This window comes from Plecotus auritus (assembly GCF_963455305.1).
Source record: "Plecotus auritus genome assembly, chromosome: 8".
NCBI classification, from domain to species: domain Eukaryota; kingdom Metazoa; phylum Chordata; class Mammalia; order Chiroptera; family Vespertilionidae; genus Plecotus; species Plecotus auritus.
In genome coordinates this window covers 85,452,881-85,475,023 of record NC_137782.1, presented here as the reverse complement: position 1 = coordinate 85,475,023, position 22,143 = coordinate 85,452,881, and the positions used below count along the sequence as shown (strand labels likewise).

General features: G+C 39.7%; 1 protein-coding gene across 2 annotated transcripts in view; it reads left to right on the top strand.

The window, feature by feature from the left end:
• NAPB (NSF attachment protein beta) overlaps positions 1–22,143 on the top strand; it is a 46,979-nt gene that overhangs the window by 21,175 nt on the left and 3,661 nt on the right. The window contains exons 3-10 of one of the 2 annotated variants that reach the window (XM_080686193.1): positions 513–629; positions 3,164–3,210; positions 3,352–3,429; positions 10,206–10,261; positions 10,430–10,514; positions 20,365–20,469; positions 21,128–21,196; positions 21,564–21,614. In XM_080686193.1, the coding sequence (XP_080542319.1) occupies positions 513–629; positions 3,164–3,210; positions 3,352–3,429; positions 10,206–10,261; positions 10,430–10,514; positions 20,365–20,469; positions 21,128–21,196; positions 21,564–21,614 (608 nt within the window). The remainder of the gene's footprint in view (positions 1–512; positions 630–3,163; positions 3,211–3,351; positions 3,430–10,205; positions 10,262–10,429; positions 10,515–20,364; positions 20,470–21,127; positions 21,197–21,563; positions 21,615–22,143) is intronic. The other variant, XM_080686194.1, reaches the window with a different exon arrangement.

The following is a 22,143-nucleotide window of genomic DNA, read 5'->3' as shown; positions in this document are numbered from 1 at the left end:
AACTTAAGAAAAAACTTTGGATTCCACAATTGAAGGCCTAATTATCACTCTTTGAGAAACTTCCTTTGTCCACGAAGCCTTCATTAGCAATTTCTTAAACAATTACAACTAAGTCCAGGGGACACTGTAAGATAGAAAGATGACCTCAGTGTTTTACCTTTCTTTAAACATTAGTAGCTTCAATCTGCCAGTCAGTGTTCAGTATGCGCTGTAGGATAAAATTGAGTGGCCTAGTACTAGGCTGTTGCTATTGAATGGAAGCTGATAGCCCAGGCGCCCACTTGGGAGGGCCCACTTGGGAGGTCTTCTGTGGCTGAGAGAGGCTTCTATCACTATTTGACTTGATTCTGGCTATTTTTATATATACCCAAGATGCATTGATTGCATTTCCATGTGCTTCTGACTGGAATACTTCTTTCAGCGGCATGGAACTTTCTAGCACTTAGGGCATGGGCTGTTCTATAGGGATACTTGTTCCTCTCTGTTTAATTGTACTAATTTATCTTCCTCAGCTGCAGGAAATGCATTTTGTCAGGCAGCCAAACTCCATATGCAGCTTCAGAGCAAACATGATTCTGCCACCAGCTTTGTGGATGCTGGGAATGCTTACAAAAAGGCAGACCCTCACGGTAAGACACACCTCTGTCTAGGATAGCGATTTTCAACCTATGTGCCGTGGCATACTGGTGAGCCACAATAATTTTTATTAAACCATGCAATACTTGACTATTTAGTTACGGGCACTGAGCTCTTTTCCCTTAGATTGTCAAATTTTAAAAATGACAATAGCCAACGGAGCAATAGCTGTCCAGTGTAAATGAATCAATATTATACCTTTTTTTTTTTGGTCAGATCAGCAAAAAATATACTATATTTTTTGGTGTGCCACAGAATTTTACTAATTAATTCGTGTGTACTATGAGATGAAAAAGGTTGAAAATTGCTGCTCTAGGATGGTCGGGCTGAAGTTGGTGACCTTTTTCACAGGTTATACTGCTGGACCTTTAGAGCGCTGATAAAAATAAGCTTTTGTACTTTGGAATAATAGAGATTTTGGTAACTTTTAAGAATTGTTGTTTAATCATTTGCAGCTTTAATGAAGAGAAGATATGTTAAATTTAACCTGGTGGTTTAGTTGCTTAACAGCATTTTCTTAAACTTCATTTATGTTGCATTTTGGAGAACTTTTTAGAAATTAGCTTTAATTTTATCTAAGACTTATTATGTCCTAATTTTATGAATATGTATATTGTTTATTAGAGGAAACGTCCATGTTCCCTCACTCTTAAATACTTAGCACGTTTTAAGATCCAGTTAATGGGAAATTAGAATATCCGATATTTGTTTTTTTTGTTTGTTTTTTGAGAGAGAGAGAGAAACATCAATTTGCTGTTCCACTTATTTATATATTCATTGGTTGATTCTTATATGTGCCCTGACCGGGGATCGAACCTGCAACCTTAGCATATCGGGACAACACTAACCAACAGAGCTACCCTGTCAGGGCAGTATCTGCTGGTTAAAATCAACTTATTTACACAGTATTCATCTGACTGTTTAAAGTGTTTTTCAAAGTATTTGTTTTAAGGAAAGAGCGAAGTTGGATATTTAAAGTGGTAAAATTTTGCCAATGTTATATTTCTTTTAGTTAGAGGAGTACACATTTAATAATTAAAAGCATTAATTCCTTCCCTCTCACACATGCACTGGTAGCTGTGGGGTTTCTCTTTTTTCTTTTAGCAGCCCATTTTAACATAGAAATTCCAACTTTTATGATTATATCATACGGAAATAAGATATTTTCAAGGGCTTTTGTGTAGAGATTGACCATGGTTTATTTCCAAAAGTGAAAAACTGAACACAGCCTAATGAGCAATCAGTTAAGAATGGTAGCCCTAGCCAGTGGACTAAAGGGTCCCGGGTTCAGTTTTGGTCAAGGGCACATGCCCGGGTTGTGAGCTCGATACATAGTAGGGGGCATGCAAGAGGCAGCTAATCAGTGATTCTCTCTCATCTTGATGTTTCCATATCTCTTTCCCTCTCTCTTCCTCTCTGAAATCAATAAATATATATATATATATTAAAAATAGAAAAAAGAAATGGTAAAGTTATAATAAAACAGTATTGTAGAATATGATGCAGTTACTACAGTCCTTGATTTCAGAGAATCTTTAGTGACCTGGTCAATGTTTACATGGTAACTGAAGAACCATATGAGAATTGAGATCTCAAATTCATAATAACGTCTGTGCACATAGAAATGCATCTAGAAAATACTGGAAACGTAAGAGTGGGTTTGAGTGGGATTATAGGTAGCTTATTTTTCTCTATATATTTTTCTGTAGTTTTAAAGGAATGACAATGAATTCACATTTCTTACATAGTTTAGGAGGAAATTGCTTTTAACTTCTGTTCATCTACTTTCTGATTTTTTAATTAGGCCTTTTTACTCTGCCACCTCTTTTCTAGAAGCAATAAATGTGGAGCTGTCAGACATGTGCCAGAATTATAAACACCACCATTTTGTGATGGTGTGTTGGTTCTGAACACAGCCTAACTTTTGGAAAAATAATATACTTTATTAACACTGTCACTTACTAGATTTTTTTATTTCTTTTGTGTGTATGTTAGTAAACCAAACGTTAGTATCTTTAACATTGTACAGAATGTTGACTTTACTTAAGAATTGTCTGAACAGGGACTTAAAAGTGCTTTTGATTTTGGCTGCATGAAGAGTAGTCTATTGAAGTCATCTTTCTTATAGAGAACTTTCTTCCAAAATTAATATGTATACATAATGTCACTGAAAAATACATTTACATTTGTGTTTTAGCAGGTGTAAATGATCGGTGTTGATGACAGTCCCATTTGTTTGCTTTGTAATGCAATCTCTCCCCTGGATGGAGTCCTCACTTGTAGATTACGAGTAACTGAGCCAATACCACTCTAGCTCCAGTTGTACTGCAGCTGCTGCAGACAGAGCATGCTGAGGGGGCCTGGACTTGTGTGTGATTCATGTTTGTTTCTCATTAATTAATATGCCCACCTCTGCCCCAAACGGGACCTCCTTAATGTTCTAGTAGCAGCTTGGAAAATAGGCTCACTTGAACCCTCTTTGACTGAATGGATTTTTCATTGTTTTTCTTAAATGCCTACGCTTCAGAGGCTATCAACTGCTTAAATGCAGCCATCGACATTTACACAGACATGGTAAGACATTACCTTGCTTGAGTAACTGTGGGGTGAACTCCTTGAAATGGCTTAGAATTGTATTTTTTTATCTTGTTCCTAAACTGATGGCATTAAAACAGGTAAAACAGGAATGTAACTCTGTTTTTTGTTTTCCCCCAGGGAAGGTTTACAATCGCAGCCAAACACCACATTACTATTGCTGAGATTTATGAGACTGAACTTGTAGACATCGAGAAGGTAAGCAATGGGTCAGATTCTCATAACCTTGGTGTGAAGCAGGTAGTTGGCTCCAGGGACTCGCCTCTTCCAGCAGAGTTGAATGGAGTAGTGTGACAGTCATGGCATGGCTACACACGGAAGTTTTAGGGGCTTGGTGGCTAAGGAGTAGAGAAACTTTTCCTGGAGTATCTGAGATGAGAGCTAGTTAAGATTTACTTGCTGTGTCTGCTTATGTGATTCATGTTAGAATCTTCATCTCTTTTGCTGAGGCTTCTGTAGCCCTGGGAAGGAAGCTTAAGTACTGTGGGCATTTCCACATCTTTATCTTCAGTCCCTGAAACCTGGGGAAGAAGGTAGGTGAACACCAACTTGGCCACATGTCTGCTTCCCTCAAGCCTGGCTTTTTAAGTGGTGGTTTATACAGGCATACCTTGGAGATATTATAGGTTTGGTTTCAGACCACCACTCTGAAGTGAAAAGCACAATAAAGTGAGTCACACATGTGAGTTTGCAAGTGCACATGAAAGCTATGTGTACACTATACAGCACATCCTAGTATAGCATCGTTTGTTCAGCGTTGTTCCATTATAATGATGAGATTCTGTAGGAACTTACTAGTAACTCTTGTGTATATTAATCGGCCTATGGTAAAATTGGTTACGTTATGTCATTTCACTTTAGGTTTTAGAACCTATCGACAACATTGAGGATTTACTGTAGCCTGTTCAGTGTGCAGTAACATTATGTCTATTAAAACAGTGTACATACATTAATTAATAAAAAGGTTTTATTGCTAAAAAACTATCATCTGAGCATTCGGCAAGTCCTAATCTATTTGTTGGTTGGATGATTTTTTGATGTTGATGAAAATACAATAACAGCAAATGCAATAAAACAAGGTATGCCTCTAGTAGCAGAAGAAAAGAGGAAGAAGGAAACACTTACTGAGCAAATACTGTTTTCCAAACGTTGTCCTTGGTAGCATGCCATGAATTTTACCGCATTTCAGCTTTATGGCTATGGAAAAACTAGGACTCAAAATGGTTACACTGCCTATGCTCACTCAGGCTGGAACGAGTAGAGCTTACGCAAAGCTGGCCCAGCACTCTCCTATCTCCTGCTGTCTTCTGTTAGGGGATCTCCTGCAGGGCTGGAGTGTACCATGGTGAGAGGAAAACACATTGGCCACACTTCAGAGGCTGCCTCAACTCAGACTGGAGACAAATGTTTATGTAAAACTGTCCTCCTGAGTGCTGCGGATGGAACAGGTGTGAATCAGAAAGAGAAATGTAGTGGAGATCACTCTCAGACTGATGAACACTAAGCAGCTGAAAGACTCCAGTTGCCTCCTATCTCGGTGGCCGTGGCACTCCCCGTGCCTGCTGTGGCATTGGACAGTTGTCACTCTTCCTCTCCTTTGTTTTACTTCTTTCTTGGCTTCTGGACCACGTCTCCCACCTGGTTCTCTGGCCACCTCACTGAGCACTCTCTTTCTGACTCCTTAGCTGGTTCCTTTTCTTCTTCTCACCCTGTAGTGTGACCCCAGAGTTGGGACGTTGTCTTCTCTCCATCTTGCTCCCTCGGTATGTCTATCTGTACTCACTCAGCATCACAACTTTAAGTATCGTCTGTATCCCAGGACTTGCAAATCTGTCTGCAGCCTAGACCTCTATCTGAGCTTTAGATTCCTATGTCCCCATGTCTGCCATCCTCTCGACTGTAAACTCAAGGCAAACGTGTAAGACTGAGTTCTGACCTGGCCTTCCTTTTCACCTGATGTTCCCCCTCCAGACCACAGGCATACTTGCCTTTTCTCTTTCTCCACATCCAACCTGTGAGCAATTTCTGTAGGTACTGTCCTCAGAACTCCTAAGTCTCAGCACTTCTCATTGTCTTTATCGACATGGCCTTGGTCTTGGGGAGATGAGCACTCGTGTATCATCTTGCCAGCTGAAGCCACTGCGTCAGCTCCTGTCCACAGTGGTCAGAAAAGCACGCTGGAGGCAGAAGCCTGAAGTGCTCTGTGCCATCTCTGCTGCCAGGGCCTGGGCTCGGGCAACCACTTCACCACAGGGGTTTCCTTAAAATTGAGGGTGGGTAAAATGACTTATGGTGCACTCTTGTTTTCTTTATAAAAAAATTTGATGATTTGCCATGCAGCTTCTGAAATCTCCATTACTCACTACTCACAGTGTTCCTGCCATTCTGCGAGCTGGCCAGTAGGTGACATCTTTTTTTCATTGTGTTCTTTTTTAAAAAGCAATTTAAGAATATTACTCAGCACACACAGGGTTATTAGCTCATTGTGTTCTCTGATGTTTGGCCTCCTATGTTTAGAAACATTGCCTTCACGTCTCTGGTGGATCCATCAGATTTTGGTTGGTGTGTGAAGTTTAAGTTTGAAAAAATCAGTTACACCAAGTACACCAAGTACTTTATATCTGATTTCTAACAAATGAATTTCTTTCCTTTTAATATGTCGTCTGATTCATTCACAGATTTTAGCTAGTGAACAGTGAAGTTTCATAAACTCACATTACTTCTTTGACTTCACGAAGTAAAACATGGAACCAAATAATAAATAGGTCCTTTTTAAATGGTCCAGAGGAATTATGACTCATTTCTATCTTAAGTCCCTAGAGGACATGATTTAGTACTGTTTGTTACTATTATGTGTAGTGTGTCAGGTTCCTGTTAGGTCCTGTCTGGGGGTATGTGTTCTAAAAGAATTGATCCCATATTTAAAGCTATTTTACCTACAAAGTGGACCCTTAAGCTTGCACCCTGGAAATTGCATTTGCCTTAATGACGATGGTGCAGTCCTAGAAAGCCTTGTGTTTCATTTCACGACCCATGTATTCTGCAGCACTGTGCCACTTGCCCAGCTCTCCTAAGGAGTCTTGTGATCCCTGTGGCATGCTACTTAACTCAGGATAATCAGCTGTGTTGTTTCTGGATTTACTGTTATTGGTTGCTTTGTTCTACTTCTTATATTATTGTCTTTAGGACTATAACTTACAGTGGGCTGATTTCTAGTGTGAAAGGTTCTGCGTATGCTTTATAAGTTTCACTACCTGTTAAAACTCCAAACTAGGTGGAACATCAAAGATAACCTGTGGCCGACCTGTTAACTCTGAAACTTCTCTAAGCCAGTAGATAAGCTTTCCTTTCAACTTCAGTCTCTGTCAAAACTTGGGAAAACCATAATTTTTTATTATTGGTTTAATTAGCATTATTAAAAACTAAATTTAAACTTTTTCTTTTATTATAATAAACCTAGCTGAAGTTTACAGTTACCTGTATTGTTATTTAATAAGTATTAGGCTAAACCAAATTGTTGACATTGGGCCTCTTTTGTCTTTTTAACCTCCAAAACAGTAGTTACTTACGGTTCAACCCAACTCTATTCACTGAGTGTTGGGGTGCTATAAGAACTGGGTAGAAACTAGCTACATTTCCTCCTTAGGATGCGGTTATATAACTGATACTCTTGACAAAAAGATTTGGTCATGTTTCTTATGTTACCCTATTTATTACAGTGCAAACTAGTGCTGAATACTTGAGAGAATGAGGACAATTCAAAGAAAATTATTTTTGATTAATCATAAATTCATTGAAAAACTTTCCTGGGCATTCCAAACTAATCAAGATATTGGCAATGGTTTAATAGGGGACCTTCATTTGAAATGCAGTTTGCATTTATTCACTTAGTATCTGTTTACTGAGCACCTACCGTAGGATAGGCATTGTGCTAGGCTTAGGGACATAATGGTGAGCAAAACCATCATGAGAGCTGCCTTTACAGAGCTTATATTTTAGTGGGAGAAGATGGACATTCGTCATATAATCCCACGTGTGTGCATGTGTGTATGTAACAGCTCTGACATGTGCTCCAAAGGAATATATTCTACCAGACATTTTCGGGATGTGTCTACATATGTACTTGTAAAGAGAGTACTATAGTGTACCTATCCTTTTATGGCTTTAAGATTTCATAAAGAACTTCCCATAGTGAATGTTCTATCCATTACTTTTAATCATAGCAAGTAGCTCATTATACTTACCCACTTAAATTGTTCCCAGTTTTTCTCCTATCCTATATAATAAAAGCCTAATGTGCAAATCAACCGTACGGCGGAACGACTGGTGACTGGTCACTATGATGCACTGACCACCAGGGGGCAGACGCTCAACGCAGGAGCTGCCCCCAGCCCACAGGCCCTAGGCCAGACAAGGTGGGTGCCAGCAGGGGTCCCCTGGTCACCCCGCAGAGGGAAGCGACCTGCGGCAGCGAGGGGCAGGGCCGGCCAGCGAGTGGGCCAGCGCTGCCCCTCGATCACCCCGTTGGTCAACTCCTGCAGAGGGAGGCGACCAGCGGCGGGGGCAGGGACAGGGCCGGCGAGCAGGTGGCGCCAAGCTGGCCAAGGCGGGTGCCACCCGGGACCCCCCCCCCCCCCCCCCACCGATCGATCGCCCTGCCAGTTGCCCTACAGATTGGCTCTGATCGCCAGCCAGGCCTAGGGTCCCTACCCATGTATGAATTTCGTGCATCTGGACTCTAGTTTAAATAATGCTGAGAAAATTTGGTGGAGGAGAGCATATTAGTTTGGGTAGGCTAAGTGGCTGCAATAAATAGACCCAAAACATAATCATTCACACACAGAAGTGTCTATTTTTCACAAAACTGTCCAAACTCATAGGTAGAGAGTAGGCATACAGCTTTGGGGGTGGAGGGAGATGGTGGAAGTGATTGAGCAAAAAAGGGAAAAAAAGAGAGAAAGAACTCATGGACACAGACAATAATGTGATTACCGGGGGGTGGGAGATGGAGGTGGAAGAGGGTATAGGAGGGTATGGTAATGGAAAAAAATAAAAAACTGTTCAGTTGTATCAAAAACTGCAGTCCAGACAAGGCTAATGTTGGCTCTGCCCCCTTCAGCCTGTGGCTCTGCATTCTTGGTTATAACCATTACCACCTGCAGGAAAGGGGACCATACACTTTATGGGCCAGGTCTGTTTGCTCCCAGACAGTTCCCTGTGCCCGTAACCACACCAGAGTGTTTATTAACACAGTTCCCTAGCCCGTTATATTTTATTTGTGTGTGTTTTTTCTGTCCCTGAGCCTCTCTTAACTCATTAGAGCTGCCTTGAAGCCATTGAACTGGTGGGCAGCACCTGCAATCTGATTTTCTCACAGGTTTCTTTTAGGTTTACTGGAAAAACCTTGAAATTTAAAGCAGGGATCTACAAATCCACCAGCTGTTTATGTATGTCTGGAAGCTAAGAATGGTTTTCAGACTCTTTAATCATTGAGGGGAAAAGCATTCATAACACAAAAATTAAATGAAACTGAAATTGTATTGTCCATGAATAAAGTGTATTTGCATATAGCCACAGTCCTTCATTTATGCATCATCTATGGTTGCTTTTGTGCTACCGGAGGAGAGATACAAATAAAAACAGATTGTATAGTTCATAAAGCATGTTGTTATCTGGCCTGTTATAGAAAAGTGTTTCTGACCCATAATTTAAAACATTGTTCATACTTACCTCTTGCCCTTATGGTATTGACCTTTCCAATTTTATCCTATTTCTGGACTTTGTTTCCTTTCATGAACCAGCTAATTCCTTCAGTTCTTTTTCCTTATAGAACCTGGCTAAAAATAGCACATACTATCATCTGGCCCTTTCCATAGATTCCAGCTCCAATAGGCATGTGGGGTGTGTGTGTGTGTGTGTGTGTGTGTGTGTGTTTCAAATACAAGCAAAGTTTATTTAGTCACAGAGGTAGAACAAGCGAGCCCTGGAAGAAGTGAGTCAGCTGGACTGCGTGGGCTCAGGAAACAAGTTACAGAGGCAAAAAGAAGGGCCCTTGGAACTTAGGAATAAGAAAGGCAAAGAAAATGTGCCAGGAGGAAGGAGAGGCGGGAAGGCCGAAGTCTGCTCTAGAGGAGAGAGGGAGTCCTGGGGAAAGACCACGGGGGTGGGGAAAGGCACAGGTGTTCTCAAGAGAAAGAGCGAGCTTGCAGTGTTTTGCCTTCTGAGTTGTCATGTGCTTGATTTCACTGCATCTATGCCCCACAGGACCAGAGCTTCTAGCTTTCCAGCCTGCACTCTTTCTTTTCCACTTGACTGTTAATTCAGCACCACACATTTTAGAGTGAAAACAAGACCTTTAATGTAGATGACACTTAGGTTATTAGTGAGGATAATGTGTACTGCTTTAGCAAACCTTAAATCTAAATGTAATAGACTTCACATATCTCAAAAATAACAATCCAGCATGCTGTTCTGGGTTTGGCAGTGGTGGGGCATGGGGTTTGAGATCCATTCTGCCTTTTGTATTTAGTTAGGAACCAGGCTGACAAAAGTTCTGCCACTTTTAGCTCGTTAGCTATTGCCATGCTGGCTCATGAGAAGGGAAAAGGCTGGAGAAGGATGCAGAGTCAGATTATGGACCAAGCCTGGGAGTAGTTTACAGCATATTTGTTTATATTCCATTGGAAGGAATAAGTCTCATGGCTGCTCTAACTGCAATACAGGCTGGGGAAGTGGTGTAGTGGGTATTTGCCATGGGGGAGAGGGATAAGAGATTTTGATGGACAGCGAGCAGTCTGCTGCCAGGCTTCCAGAGGTGCATGCATTTTTGTGTTCCCTGAATAAAGTAGGCCAAGTTGTGAAAGGTTTACCGTTGGGATAGGTTTATTTATAAGAAAAAATACCCATGCAAGTGTAGTTTTTTAAATGCAACTCTTTAAACAAGTAGTTTGAATAAGATATGTGTGTGTTTTCAGGCTATTGCACATTATGAACAATCGGCTGATTATTACAAAGGAGAAGAATCCAACAGGCAAGTATTACTTTTCTTAACATAATTAAATGGATTTTTATTAATTGTGATAAAAGATAAATCTTTGCTATACTCTGTTAGCCAAGTGTACTGTACTGTACCAAATGAAAATGTAGTGGTGTCTTTTTATTTCTCTGTTACTTACTTTGCTCTGGTTCTTGATTTCAGTTCAGCTAACAAGTGTCTGCTAAAGGTGGCAGCATATGCTGCCCAGCTTGAGCAATACCAGAAAGCCATCGAGATCTATGAGCAGGTGAGGTTACTGCTGTCTGTTCAACTTCCAGCAGAATTTACTCTGAATCTTTTTTTTTTACTTTTAAATTTAATTTTCCTTTTTATTAAGATCTAATTCACACATATCATTCATCCTCTTAAGGAGTACCATGTCTATGATATTTAGTATATTCACAAAGGGTGTGTAACCATCACCATTTCTAATTCAAAAACATTTTTATCATCCCCAAAAGAAGCCCCATTCTCTCCTCCAGTCCCTGGAAATACTATCTATTGTCTGTTTAAGTGGATTTGCTGATTGTAGGCCTTTAATATGTATGGAATCATTCAGTATGTGGCCTTTTGTGACTGGCTTCTTTCACTTAGTAAAATTTATTTTCAAGGTTCACTTATGCTGTAACATGTATTAATACTTCATTTTCAAAGCTGAGTAATATTCCACAGTTTATCCATTTATCAACTGATGGACATTTGGGTTATTTTCATTTAGGGGCTATTATGAATAATGTTGCTATGAACATTAGTGTTCAAGTTTTTTTTTTTTTTTTTTTAATATATTTTATTGATATTTCACAGAGAGGAAGGGAGAGGGATAGAGAGCTAGAAACATCGATGAGAGAGAAACATCGATCAGCTGCCTCCTGCACACCTCCCACTGAGGATGTGCCCGCAACCAAGGTACATGCCCTTGACCGGAATCGAACCCGGGTCCTTTCAGTCCACAGGCCGACGCTCTATCCACTGAGCCAAACCGGTTTCGGCGTAGTGTTCAAGTTTTTGTTGAGGGTATGTTTGCAGGTCTTTTGCCTATATACCTAGTATTGGGATTGTTGAGACTTGTGTCAAGCTTATTTTTAACTTTTTGAGGAACTGCCACATGGTTTTCCACAGTTGCCATACTATTTCACCGTCCTATCAGCAATGTACAGGGGTTCTAGTTTTTCACATCCTCACCAGTCCTTGTTGTTTTCTGTTTGCTTGTTTGAACCATCCTAATGAGTGTGAAGCAGCCTCTCAATGTTTCTGTGATTTTCATTTCCCTAATGATTAGTGATGTTGAGTATCTTTTTATGTACTTATTTGTCATTCATATATCTTCCTTGGAGAAATGTCTATTCAGTTCCTTTGCCCATTTTTTAAACAGGTTACTTGTTTCTTGGTCTTGAGTTTTAGATGTTCTTTATATATTCTGGATATTAATCCCTTATCAGATAAGTGATTGCAAATATTTTCTCCTATTCTGTGGGTTGCCCTTTTACTCGGTTGTCAGTGTCCTTTGATACACAAAGTTTTAAATTTTTCTTGAGTCAAATTTTTCTTTTGTTTGCCTGTGTTTTTCATGTCATATCCAAGAAATTGCCAAACCCAAGGTCATGAAGCTTTCCCTCTATGTTTTATTCTAAGAGTTTTATAGTTTTAGCTCTTCAGTCTATTTTAAGTTAATGTTTTGTATATAGTCTTAGTTAAGGATTCAACTGCATTCTTTTTTACCTGTAGATTTTCAGTGTTCCCTCCACTACTTGTTCAATACACCATCCTTTTGCCATTGAATGGTCTTGGTACCCTGTTGAAAATTGACCAATATGCAGAGGTTTATTTCTGGGCTCTCTGTTCTAATCCATTGATCTGTATGTCTGTCTTTATGCCAATATCACACTGTTTGATTACTGTAGCTTTGTAGTAAATTTTTAAGTCGGAAAATGTGAGAGTCTTCCAAGGAACTTTGTTTGTTTGTTTATCCTCACCCAAGGATTATTTTTCCATTGATTTTTAGAGATAGTGGAAGGGAGAGAAAGGGGAAGAGAGAGAGAAACATTGATGTGAAAGATACATTGATTAGTTGCCCTCTGCATATGCACCCAGCCAGGGCAGGGAACGAACCTGCAACCCAGGTATGTGCCCTTGACTGGAAATCGAACCGGCAACCTTTCTTCAGTGTGCAGGACAACCCTCTAAGCACTGAGCCACACCAGTCAGGGCCAACTTCTTCTTTAAAGATTGCTTTGACTATTTGGAGTTCTTGCATTTCCATACGAGTTTTAGGATCAGCTTGTCAATCTCTGCTAAGAAATCAGCTAGAATTTTGATGGGGATTGCATTGAATCTATAGACCAAATTGGAAAATGTCATCAAGTCGTACAGTCTGTGAACACAAAGTACCTTTCCATTTATTTAGATCTTTAATTTTGTTCAATGTTTTATAGTTTTCAGTGTGCAAGTCTTGCACTTCTTTGGTTAAGCATACTCCTAAGTATTTTATTCTTTTGACACTATTATAAATGGAATTATTTTCTTAATTTCCTTTTCAGATTATTAAATGCCAATTTTATATACTGCAACCTTGCTGAACTTATTTATTAGCTTTAATTTTTGTTTTGTGGATTTTTTAATATACAAAATCATGTCATCTGCAATAGCGATAGTTTCATAACTTCTCCAGTCTGAATGCCCTTTGTTTCATAACTTCTCCAATCTGAATGCCCTTTACTTCATTTTCTTGTCATTTGTCCTGGTTAGAACTTCCAGTACAATGTTAAATAGAAGTAGCAAGAGCAGATATCCTCACCTTGTTCCCATCTTACAAAGAAAGCTTTTAGCTTTTCAGCATTAAGTATATTGATAGCTGTGGGTTTCTTAATAGATGTCCTTTATTAGTTTGAGGAAGTTCTCTTTTCTTCCTGCTTTAACTGTTTTTATCATCAAAGGGTATTGGCTTTTGTCAAGTGCTTTTTCTGCATCTATTGAGAGGATCATGTGTTTTTTGTCCTTTAAGTCTACTAAGATAGTATATTTCATTGATTTTTATATGTTGAACCAACCTTATATTCCTGGGACAAATCTTACTTGGTCATTGCAACATTTAGGGGACTCCAAGAACATCTTCAGGTTTAATAATTCTCTAGGATTCATAGAACTCAATGAAAGGTGTTATACTCACAATTACCTTTTATTATAAAAAGGATACAGATTAAAATCAGCTAAAGTAAGAGGTGCCTGCCATAGGGTAGGGTCCAGAGTTCCAAGTGTGGAACTTTCTGTTGTCCTCCCCCTATAGAGTCGTACAGACACTTTCTTCACCTAACAGTATGTGAAAATTTGCATAGAGTATTGACAAGAAGGGAAGCTCACTGAATGTAGTGTCTGAAGTTTTTATTGGGGCTCAGTCATGTAGATGTGGTTGACTCTTATCAGGCAGGACATTCCAAGGGTTTAGAAATTACCACCCAGGAGTCATGGACAAAGGCCATACCTCACTTTACACAAATTAATCCTTAACTGTATAGTCATGTAATCCTTTTTGTAAGTTGCCAAAATTATTTTGCTAATATTTTGTTGAGGATTTTGCATTTATATTCATAAGGGATACTGATCTTTAATTTTTTTTTCTTGTGATGTGTTTGTCTGATTTTGGTAGCAAGGTAATACTGGCCTCATAGAATGAGTTGGGAAGTTTAAGTGTTTGGAGATTTTCCTGTTATCTTTTTGTTGTTGAATTAGTTTGATTCCACTGTTGTTGGAAAACACTCTATGGTTTCAATTTTTATAAATTTGTCAAGGTTGGTTTTATAGCCCAGAATATGGTCTTTCTTGGCATATGTTCTGTAGTTCTGCTGTTCCTGGGTGTCATGTTCTATGAATGTTAATTAGATTTCCTTGGTTGATGGTGTTGAGTTCTATATACTTGCTAATTTTCCTTTCTACATCTATCCATTGATGAGCTTGGAGTGTTGAAGTCTGCAACTATTATTGTGGGTTTGTGTATCTCTCCTTTCATTTCTGTCGGTCTTTGCTTCACTTATTTTGCAGCTCTGTTGCTTGCTGTATACATGTTTAGGATTTCTATGTCTTCTTGGTGGGTTGACACTTTTATCATTATACAGAGTGAGGCAAAAGTAGGTTTATAGTTGTATGCAAAACACAGAATTTATTCTTGTATTACTCTTTATTAATTATTGTATTATTTTCCATGTGAACAACTGTAAATCTACTATTGGCCCATCCTGTAGAGTGTAATTGTCTTTGCTCTGAAGTCTACTTTGTTTGATATTAATACAGCCTTTCCTGCTTTCTTTTGATTAATGTTTATATATGTCTTTTTGCATCCTTTTTTCTTTTGACCTGCCTATCCTATCTAATAAAGAGGGAATATGCTAATTGACTGTCATGCCCTCACAAGATGGCGGTGCCCACAGCCAGAAGATGGCAGCGCCCAGTCCCCTCAGCCCCGCCTCATCCAGCCTCAGTACCCCAGTCCCCTCAGCCCCGCCTCATCCAGCCAGAGTCCCCCAGTCCTCTCAGCCCGCCTCATCCAGTCGGAGCCCCCCAGTCCCCTCAGCCCCGCCTCACCCAGTCCCCGCAGCATCCAGCCTCATTCAGCCCCAGTCCCCTCAGCCCTGCCTCATCCAGCCAGAGTCCCCCAGTCCTCTCAGCCCGCAGGGGAAGGCAGTTGGGTGCGATTGGGCCGGCAGGGGAGGGCAGTTGGAGGCGATCGGGCCAGCAGGAGAGGGCAGTTGGGGACAATCATGCCAGCAGGGGAGCAGTTAGGCGTCAATCAGGCCAGCAGGGGAGAGGTTAGGGGACTATCAGGCTGACAGGCAGAGTGGTTAGGGCAATCAGGCAGGCAGGCAGGCAAGCGGTTAGGAGCCAGCAGATTGTGAGAGGGATGTCCCAGATTGGAGAGGGTGCAGGCTGGGCTGAGGGACACACACACACCCTCGTGCACGAATTTTGTGCACCAGGCCTCTAGTATCATTATAATTGAAGTGAGTTTCTTATGGACAGCTTATTGTTAGGTCATGCTTTTTAATTCACTTTGCTAATTAGCATATTTAGACAACATTTATTATAATTATTGTTATATTAGGGCTTACGTTTACCATTTGATATTTGTTTTCTATTTACGTTGTTTTACATTTCTCTGTTTTCTATTTTCCTGCCTTCCAGTGGGTGACTTATCTGTAGTGTTTTTAAGTATGGCTTTTTTAGTGATTGCTCTAGCTGTTACATTTGTATAACTTATCATAGGCTAATGGAGACTTCATTTTGTTACTTCCAGTGAAATATAGAAATCTTACCTTTCTTTTTACTCTCTGTTCAATATATAACTGTCTTAAATGTTTTCTTTATGTTTTTACTTCAACCATCAAACATAATTTAGAAAAGTCAAGAGAAGAAAAGCTCATTGTATTCACCACATTTTGTTTGCTGTGTTCTTGCTTCCTTCCTGATGTTTTGAGATTCAGTCTTTTATTGTTTCCTTTCTGCTTAAAGAATATCCTTTTACCATTCTTTTAGGGTAAGTCTGTTGGCAACATACATTTTTGTTTTCCTTTATCTGGGAATGTTTTGATTTTCTTTTCCTTCCTGAAGCATATTTTCCTTGGGTATACAATTCTGGGCTGATGTTTTGTTTTGTTTTGTTTTGTTTTAGTACTTGAAAAAGTGCCACTTATGGCCTTTGTGGTTTCTGGTAAAAAGTTGGCTGTTAATCACATTGATTTTTCCCCTGTAAATAAGAGGTTATTTTTTCTCTGGCTGCTTTCAAATTTTTTCTTTAACTTTTAGTTTTCAGAAGTTAATGTGGTGTGGTATAGATAGCTTTGCTTTTATCCTGTTTGGGTTTCACTAAACTTCTTGAATCTGTAGGCTCTTGTTTCTTGCCAAATATGGAAAATTTTTAGCCATTATTTCTTAGAGTATATTTTCAGCTGCTCTCTTTTTCTCCTCCCCTTCCAGGTCTCAGAGGATCCTAATGTTAGACCTCATTTCATGGTCACGTAGGTCCCTGATGGTTTGTTTATTGTTTTTTGTTGTTCGTTTTTTGTTATTCCGTTTGTCTTCTCTCCGTTGTTGAGACTAATTTCTAATGTTCTTTCATCAGTTTGTTGATTCTTTCATCTCTCCCATTTATTCTGCTGTTGAGCCCATCTACTTTTTAAGTGGTTTTGTGTTTTTCGGTTCTGAGATTTCCATTTGGTTCTTCTTTATGTCTTCTGGGATTTTTTGTTGTGCATTTCTTTTTTGTTGATGTTGATTTTGCTTTCTGTTTTTTGTTTTGTTTTACTTTCAGGTGTTTTTTGTGTTACTATTTTGAAGCATTTTTATGAGGGCTCTTTCAAAACCTTTGTTATATAATACTAACATTTCTGCCATCTAAGAGCTGTCATCTGTTGGTTGTCTTTTTTCATTCAACTTAAGATCTTTCCCTTTTTTTGTATGGCGAGTAAGTTTCCATTGAAAACTGAACATTTTTACCCTAACCCTAACCCTAACCCTATTACTTAAACCGTCTCTGTCAGCTGGTTTTCTGTGACATTGCTCTGGCTGGGGAAGGGTGTGTTGCCTCATTACTGCCAGGTGGAGGCTTCCCACTTGGCCTCGATTGACATCTGGGGGTAGGCCCTCGTTTCATTCCAGCTCCTGCTTGCTGTCCACCACCTCCATGGTGGGGTTGTCCTTGTTACTGCCAGGTGATGGTGAAAGTCGTAACCCTCCACTAGGTCTCTTCTGAAACCATGCCTGCTGGGAGATGAGAATACCTGGTTCTGCTGGGCAGGGGTGGAATCCAGGCTGCCTGTGTGGGCTGCACTGCCTCAGCTGCAGGGGAAAAGGGTCGGCTCATTGCTAGCTGGCGGGGATGAAGGCTGCTCCCTTCTTGGCCTTCTCTCAAGTCACCTTGGCAGGAATGTTGGGCTCCTCTTTGCAGTCTCGAAAGGATGGAGATCTTGATTTCCTCTTTGGCCTTTGATGATGTGAGTGAGGTTAAGGCCACAGTTTTCTTGTGGTATTTGGCTAGAATAGAGCAGTTATTGTCTAAACGTTTTCTGTCTTACTATGCTAGGCTGCCTCTTCCCTAGTCCTTTGGCTAGAGACAGCAAACTTTTGTCTAGTATTTTTTTTTCCCTGTATCCAATGACTTTTATGCCAGCTTTTTCTATAAGAAGTCAGGAATATATGAAAGAAAAAGAAAACCCAGGGAATTCACTGTCATGTTTTCCATTGTGTCTCAAGGTCCCTATCAGTCTTCAGTTTTCTCTTCGCCTTTCAGTTTTACATTTGTTTCATATAAAATGACTGGGGCTTTTAGTCATACTTAGGAGGAATAGAGGAAAGGATGTCTGTTCCATCTTCCTACAGGTCAAAGTCTTCTGAGTTCATTTTTAAGTGGTTAGCATTTTATGTGTTAAATATTATTTCTTCTAGTAAAATTCTCTAGTTACAATATTGGATTAAAAGAATGTATTTCATAGCTAAACTAACATAAGATACAGAATTATTTTCTAAAGGCAATAGATGATAATCAGTTTGCCTAATGTAAGAAGCCAGACCTTTGCCCTAACCGGTTTGGCTCAGTGGATAGAGCGTCGGCCTGCGGACTGAAGGGTCCCGGGTTCGATTCCGGTCAAGGGCATGTACCTTGGTTGCGGGCACATCCCCAGTAGGGGCTGTGCAGGAGGTAGCTGATCGATGTTTCTCTCTCATCGATGTTTCTAGCTCTCTATCCCTCTCCCTTCCTCTCTGTAAAAAAATCAACAAAATATATTTAAAAAAAAAAAAAAAAAAAAAGGAAGCCAGACCTTTCAAAAAATAATATATTGAGAAACCAAGATGGCGGCATAGGTAAACACCTAAACTGCTGCCTCACACAACAATATCAAAACTACAACTAAAAGACAAAACTGACACCATCCAGAACCACAGGAAAGCGGGCTGAGTGGAAATTCTACAACTAGAAGGAAAGAGGAAAGCACATTGAGAATCAGAGGAGATGCAAAAGGCTGAGGTATGGAGACGTGCAAGCCCGTGGAGAGGACGGGCGGCTGAGTGCACAGGCGGCTGAGTGCGCGGCTGGCTTTCTAAAGCGGGAGGGAGACGGAAGCTCCCAACTGCGCTGAACTCCAGTTCCGGGCGAGTTTCTGGGAACCCAGACTCATTCGGGGAGAAACTGAACTGTCTGGCAGCAGGCAGAACTCGAGGGCGGCTTTCTCTCAGAGGTGCTTGCAGCGATTACTGAGGGACACTGAGACCCAGGGGCCTCATAGGGCAGGGCTGACGGAAAGCCAAGGCTGTCTGCTCCGCCCTGAGACTCCACCCCATCCAAGCTGAGAACAGAGGCTTTTGCAATTTTGTAAGTCTTGTCCTATAAGGGTGTCTCCAGCACAGAAGTTCTCCTGGCATAGACACAGCTGATCCTCACAGCCAACTGGCCTGGAGGTCAGTTCCTCCCAGTGATACCAACAACAATCAAGGCTTAACTACAACAAGACTGTGCACACTGCCCACAAAAGGGTGCACCAAGAGTGTCCACCTCAGGTAACTGGGGAGGCTGAGCCACTGGGCCATATAGGACACCTAGCACACAAAGCCACTCTGTCAACTCAGGGAAGCAGCAAAAATGTGGAGACAAAGAAACAGATCACAAACGAAAGAAATGGAAGAAAGCAAATGAGTGATATAGAGTTCAAAACCACGGTTATAAGGTTTTTTCAAGAATCTCCTAGAAAAGGCCGATAAATTTACCGAGATCCTCGAGGATATGAAAAAGGACCAACTAGAAATTAAACATACACTGACTGAAATAAAAAATATTATACAGAGACCTAACAGCAGACTAGAGGAACGCAAGAATCAAGTCAAAGATTTGAAATACAAAGAAGCAAAAAACACTCAACCGGAAAAGCAAAAAGCAAAAATAATCCAAAAATTTGAAGATAGTGTAAGGAGCCTCTGGGACAACTTCAAGCATACCAACATCAGAATTATGGGGGTGCCAGAAGAAGAGAGAGAGCAAGATACTGAAAACTTATTTGAAGAAATAATGACCGAAAACTTCCCCCACCTGGTGAAAGAAATAGACTTACAAGTCCAGGAAGTGCACAGAACCCCAAACAAAAGGAATCCAAAGAGGACCACACCAAGACACATCATAATTAAAATGCTAAGAGCAAAAGACAAAGAATCTTAAAAGCAGCAAGAGAAAAACAGTTAGTTACCTACAAGGGAGCACCCAAATGATTGTCAGCTGATTTCTCAACAGAAACTATGCAGGCCAGAAGGGAGTGGCAAGAAATATTCAAAGTGATGAATAGCAAGAACCTACAACCAAGATTACTCTACCCAGCAAAGCTATCATTCAGAATTGAAGGTCAGATAAAGAGCTTCACAGATAAGAAAAAGCTAAAGGAGTTCATCAACACCAAACCAGTATTATATGAAATGCTGAAAGGTATTCTTTAAGAAGAGGAAGAAGAAGAAAAAGGTAAATATAAAAATTATGAACAACAAATACATATCTATTAACAAGTGATCCTAAAAATCAAGTGAATTAAAAATCTGAGGAACAGAATAAACTGGTGAATATAATAGAATCAGGGGCATAGAAAGGAACTGGACTGACAATTCTCGGGGGGGAAAGGGTATGGGGGGTGCGGGAAGAGACTGGAGAAAAATCGTACACCTATGGATGAGGACAGTGGAGGGGAGGTAAGGGCAGAAGGTGGGGTGGGAACTGGGTGGAGGGGAGCTATAGGGGGAAAAAGAGGAACAATTGTAATAATCTGAACAATAAAGATTTATTAAATTAAAAAAATAATAATATATTATGTATGAGACATAGACATGGACAACAATGTAGTGATAGCCAGATAGAAAGCGGGGTGTGGGGAGGAGAAAGTAGACAAAGGGGGATAAATTGGGCGGCAGGAGACTTGACTTTGGGTGGTGAGTACATGATGTGCTATGCAGATGATGTTTTATTGAGCTGTTCACTTGAAACCTGTTTTATTAACCAATGTCACCCCAATAAATTCAATTTTTTAAAAAAATCATAAAAACCAAACCTTTTACATCTAACTGCTTTCTGTGCCTAGGTTGGGGCAAACACCATGGATAATCCTCTGTTGAAGTACAGTGCAAAGGATTACTTCTTTAAAGCAGCCCTCTGTCACTTCATAGTCGATGAGTTGAATGCCAAGGTATGGTCAGTCCTTCAGTACTAGTGTTCTGATGCACATTACCCACGAGAGCGGGCCTTACTCCAGTACTCTTGTTGTTCTTGATATCACTTGGTTTGGGTGATATTCGTTAGTTGCAAGACTAAACTGGGTACCTTAAAAAAAAAAAATAAGACACTTGTTTATGAGTTTTAAAAATTAGATTTGGTTTACAACATCTTATCTACAGCAACCTAATTCTGGAAAATTGGTTTAGAAATAGATTCTTAACTGAAATTGAAAATCAAAATAGATAGGATTCCTGTGATTTTGGTGAATTTAACACATACTTATATAGTTAAATAGGATGTAGATGAGTCTTACTGAAGCTAATAGAATGTTCAGCCCTAGCTGGTTTGGCTCAGTGGATAGAGCGTCGGTCTGCGGACCAAAGGGTCCTAGGTTTGATTCTGGTCAAGGGCACATGCCCAGGTTTGCAGGCTCTATCCCCAGTAGGGGGCGTGCAGGAGGCAGCCAATCAATGATTGTCATTATTGATGTTTCTATCTCTCTCTCTCCCTTCCTCTCTGAAATCAATAAAAATATATTTAAAAAATAAAAACATTTTAAAAAAGAATGTTCAAAGCTTTGTTTCCTGGTTTAGTGAGTCAGACATTAACCAGTGTTTTTTCTCTCTCAGCTTGCTCTTGAGAAATATGAGGAAATGTTTCCAGCATTTACTGATTCAAGAGAATGTAAATTATTGAAAGTAAGTAATATTTGGACTTTGAAGAAAAAGCCTTTGCTGCCAGGTGGAACTGGGTGTGAAGTGAAGGATAAATCTGCGGAGTCTGCAGAAGAGCCTTTTCTACTTTTGCATATTAGGTTTCAAATGCCACTGAGAGTCAGGGACATAGTGTTGTGTTCTGCAGGCAATTCAGAAATGTTAGCACAAATACTGGACCCAGGGCTTGGGGTAATTCTTTATTTGTACTTGAATATTTCTCCAATTTTATAAAGTATTTGCAACATCAATTAATGTGATACTAAGGCTACTTCTGTATTTAAAGTATCTCTATTCACAGATGGAACTTTTTTAGCCTACCAAACTAATTTTTCCATATTTATGTTACTAGAAACTTCTAGAAGCTCATGAGGAACAGAACAGTGAAGCTTACACTGAAGCAGTAAGTTATGTCTTTGAAATATAATACATACTTCAAAGGTTTATTACAGGAACTTTTTTTCTTTTCATTTTGTAAATGTGAACATTTATTTGCACATTATTCCAGTATATCTAATTGTATTTTCCAACAGTCATGTTTTTTTATATCCCGCAAATCTGTACAATTATATTGTTTCATTAGCCATGGTAAATTTAACTATAAGGAAAATTCAAGAAAAAAAAATCATATACTGTTATAATTTGCTGTTTGAATGTTTTCTTTTGAAAATAATATGCTCTGTAAATAAGTGTAAAGTAAAATCAGTTCAGTACAATTTAAAATACAAAAACAAAGCAGTGAGAGTTTTCTGTATTCCTGGCATAACATAAATGGAAGATTTTTTCTTTATATTCATCTATCTTCTGTTTTCCCATCTTTTGCCATCTTATGTTTAGAGTCAAACAAGTTTCTCAGTATCTGCCATTAATATATTTATCATGGCTTTTGCTGCAAAACCATTTACATCCTATTGAAGTCTTATTCTTTATTA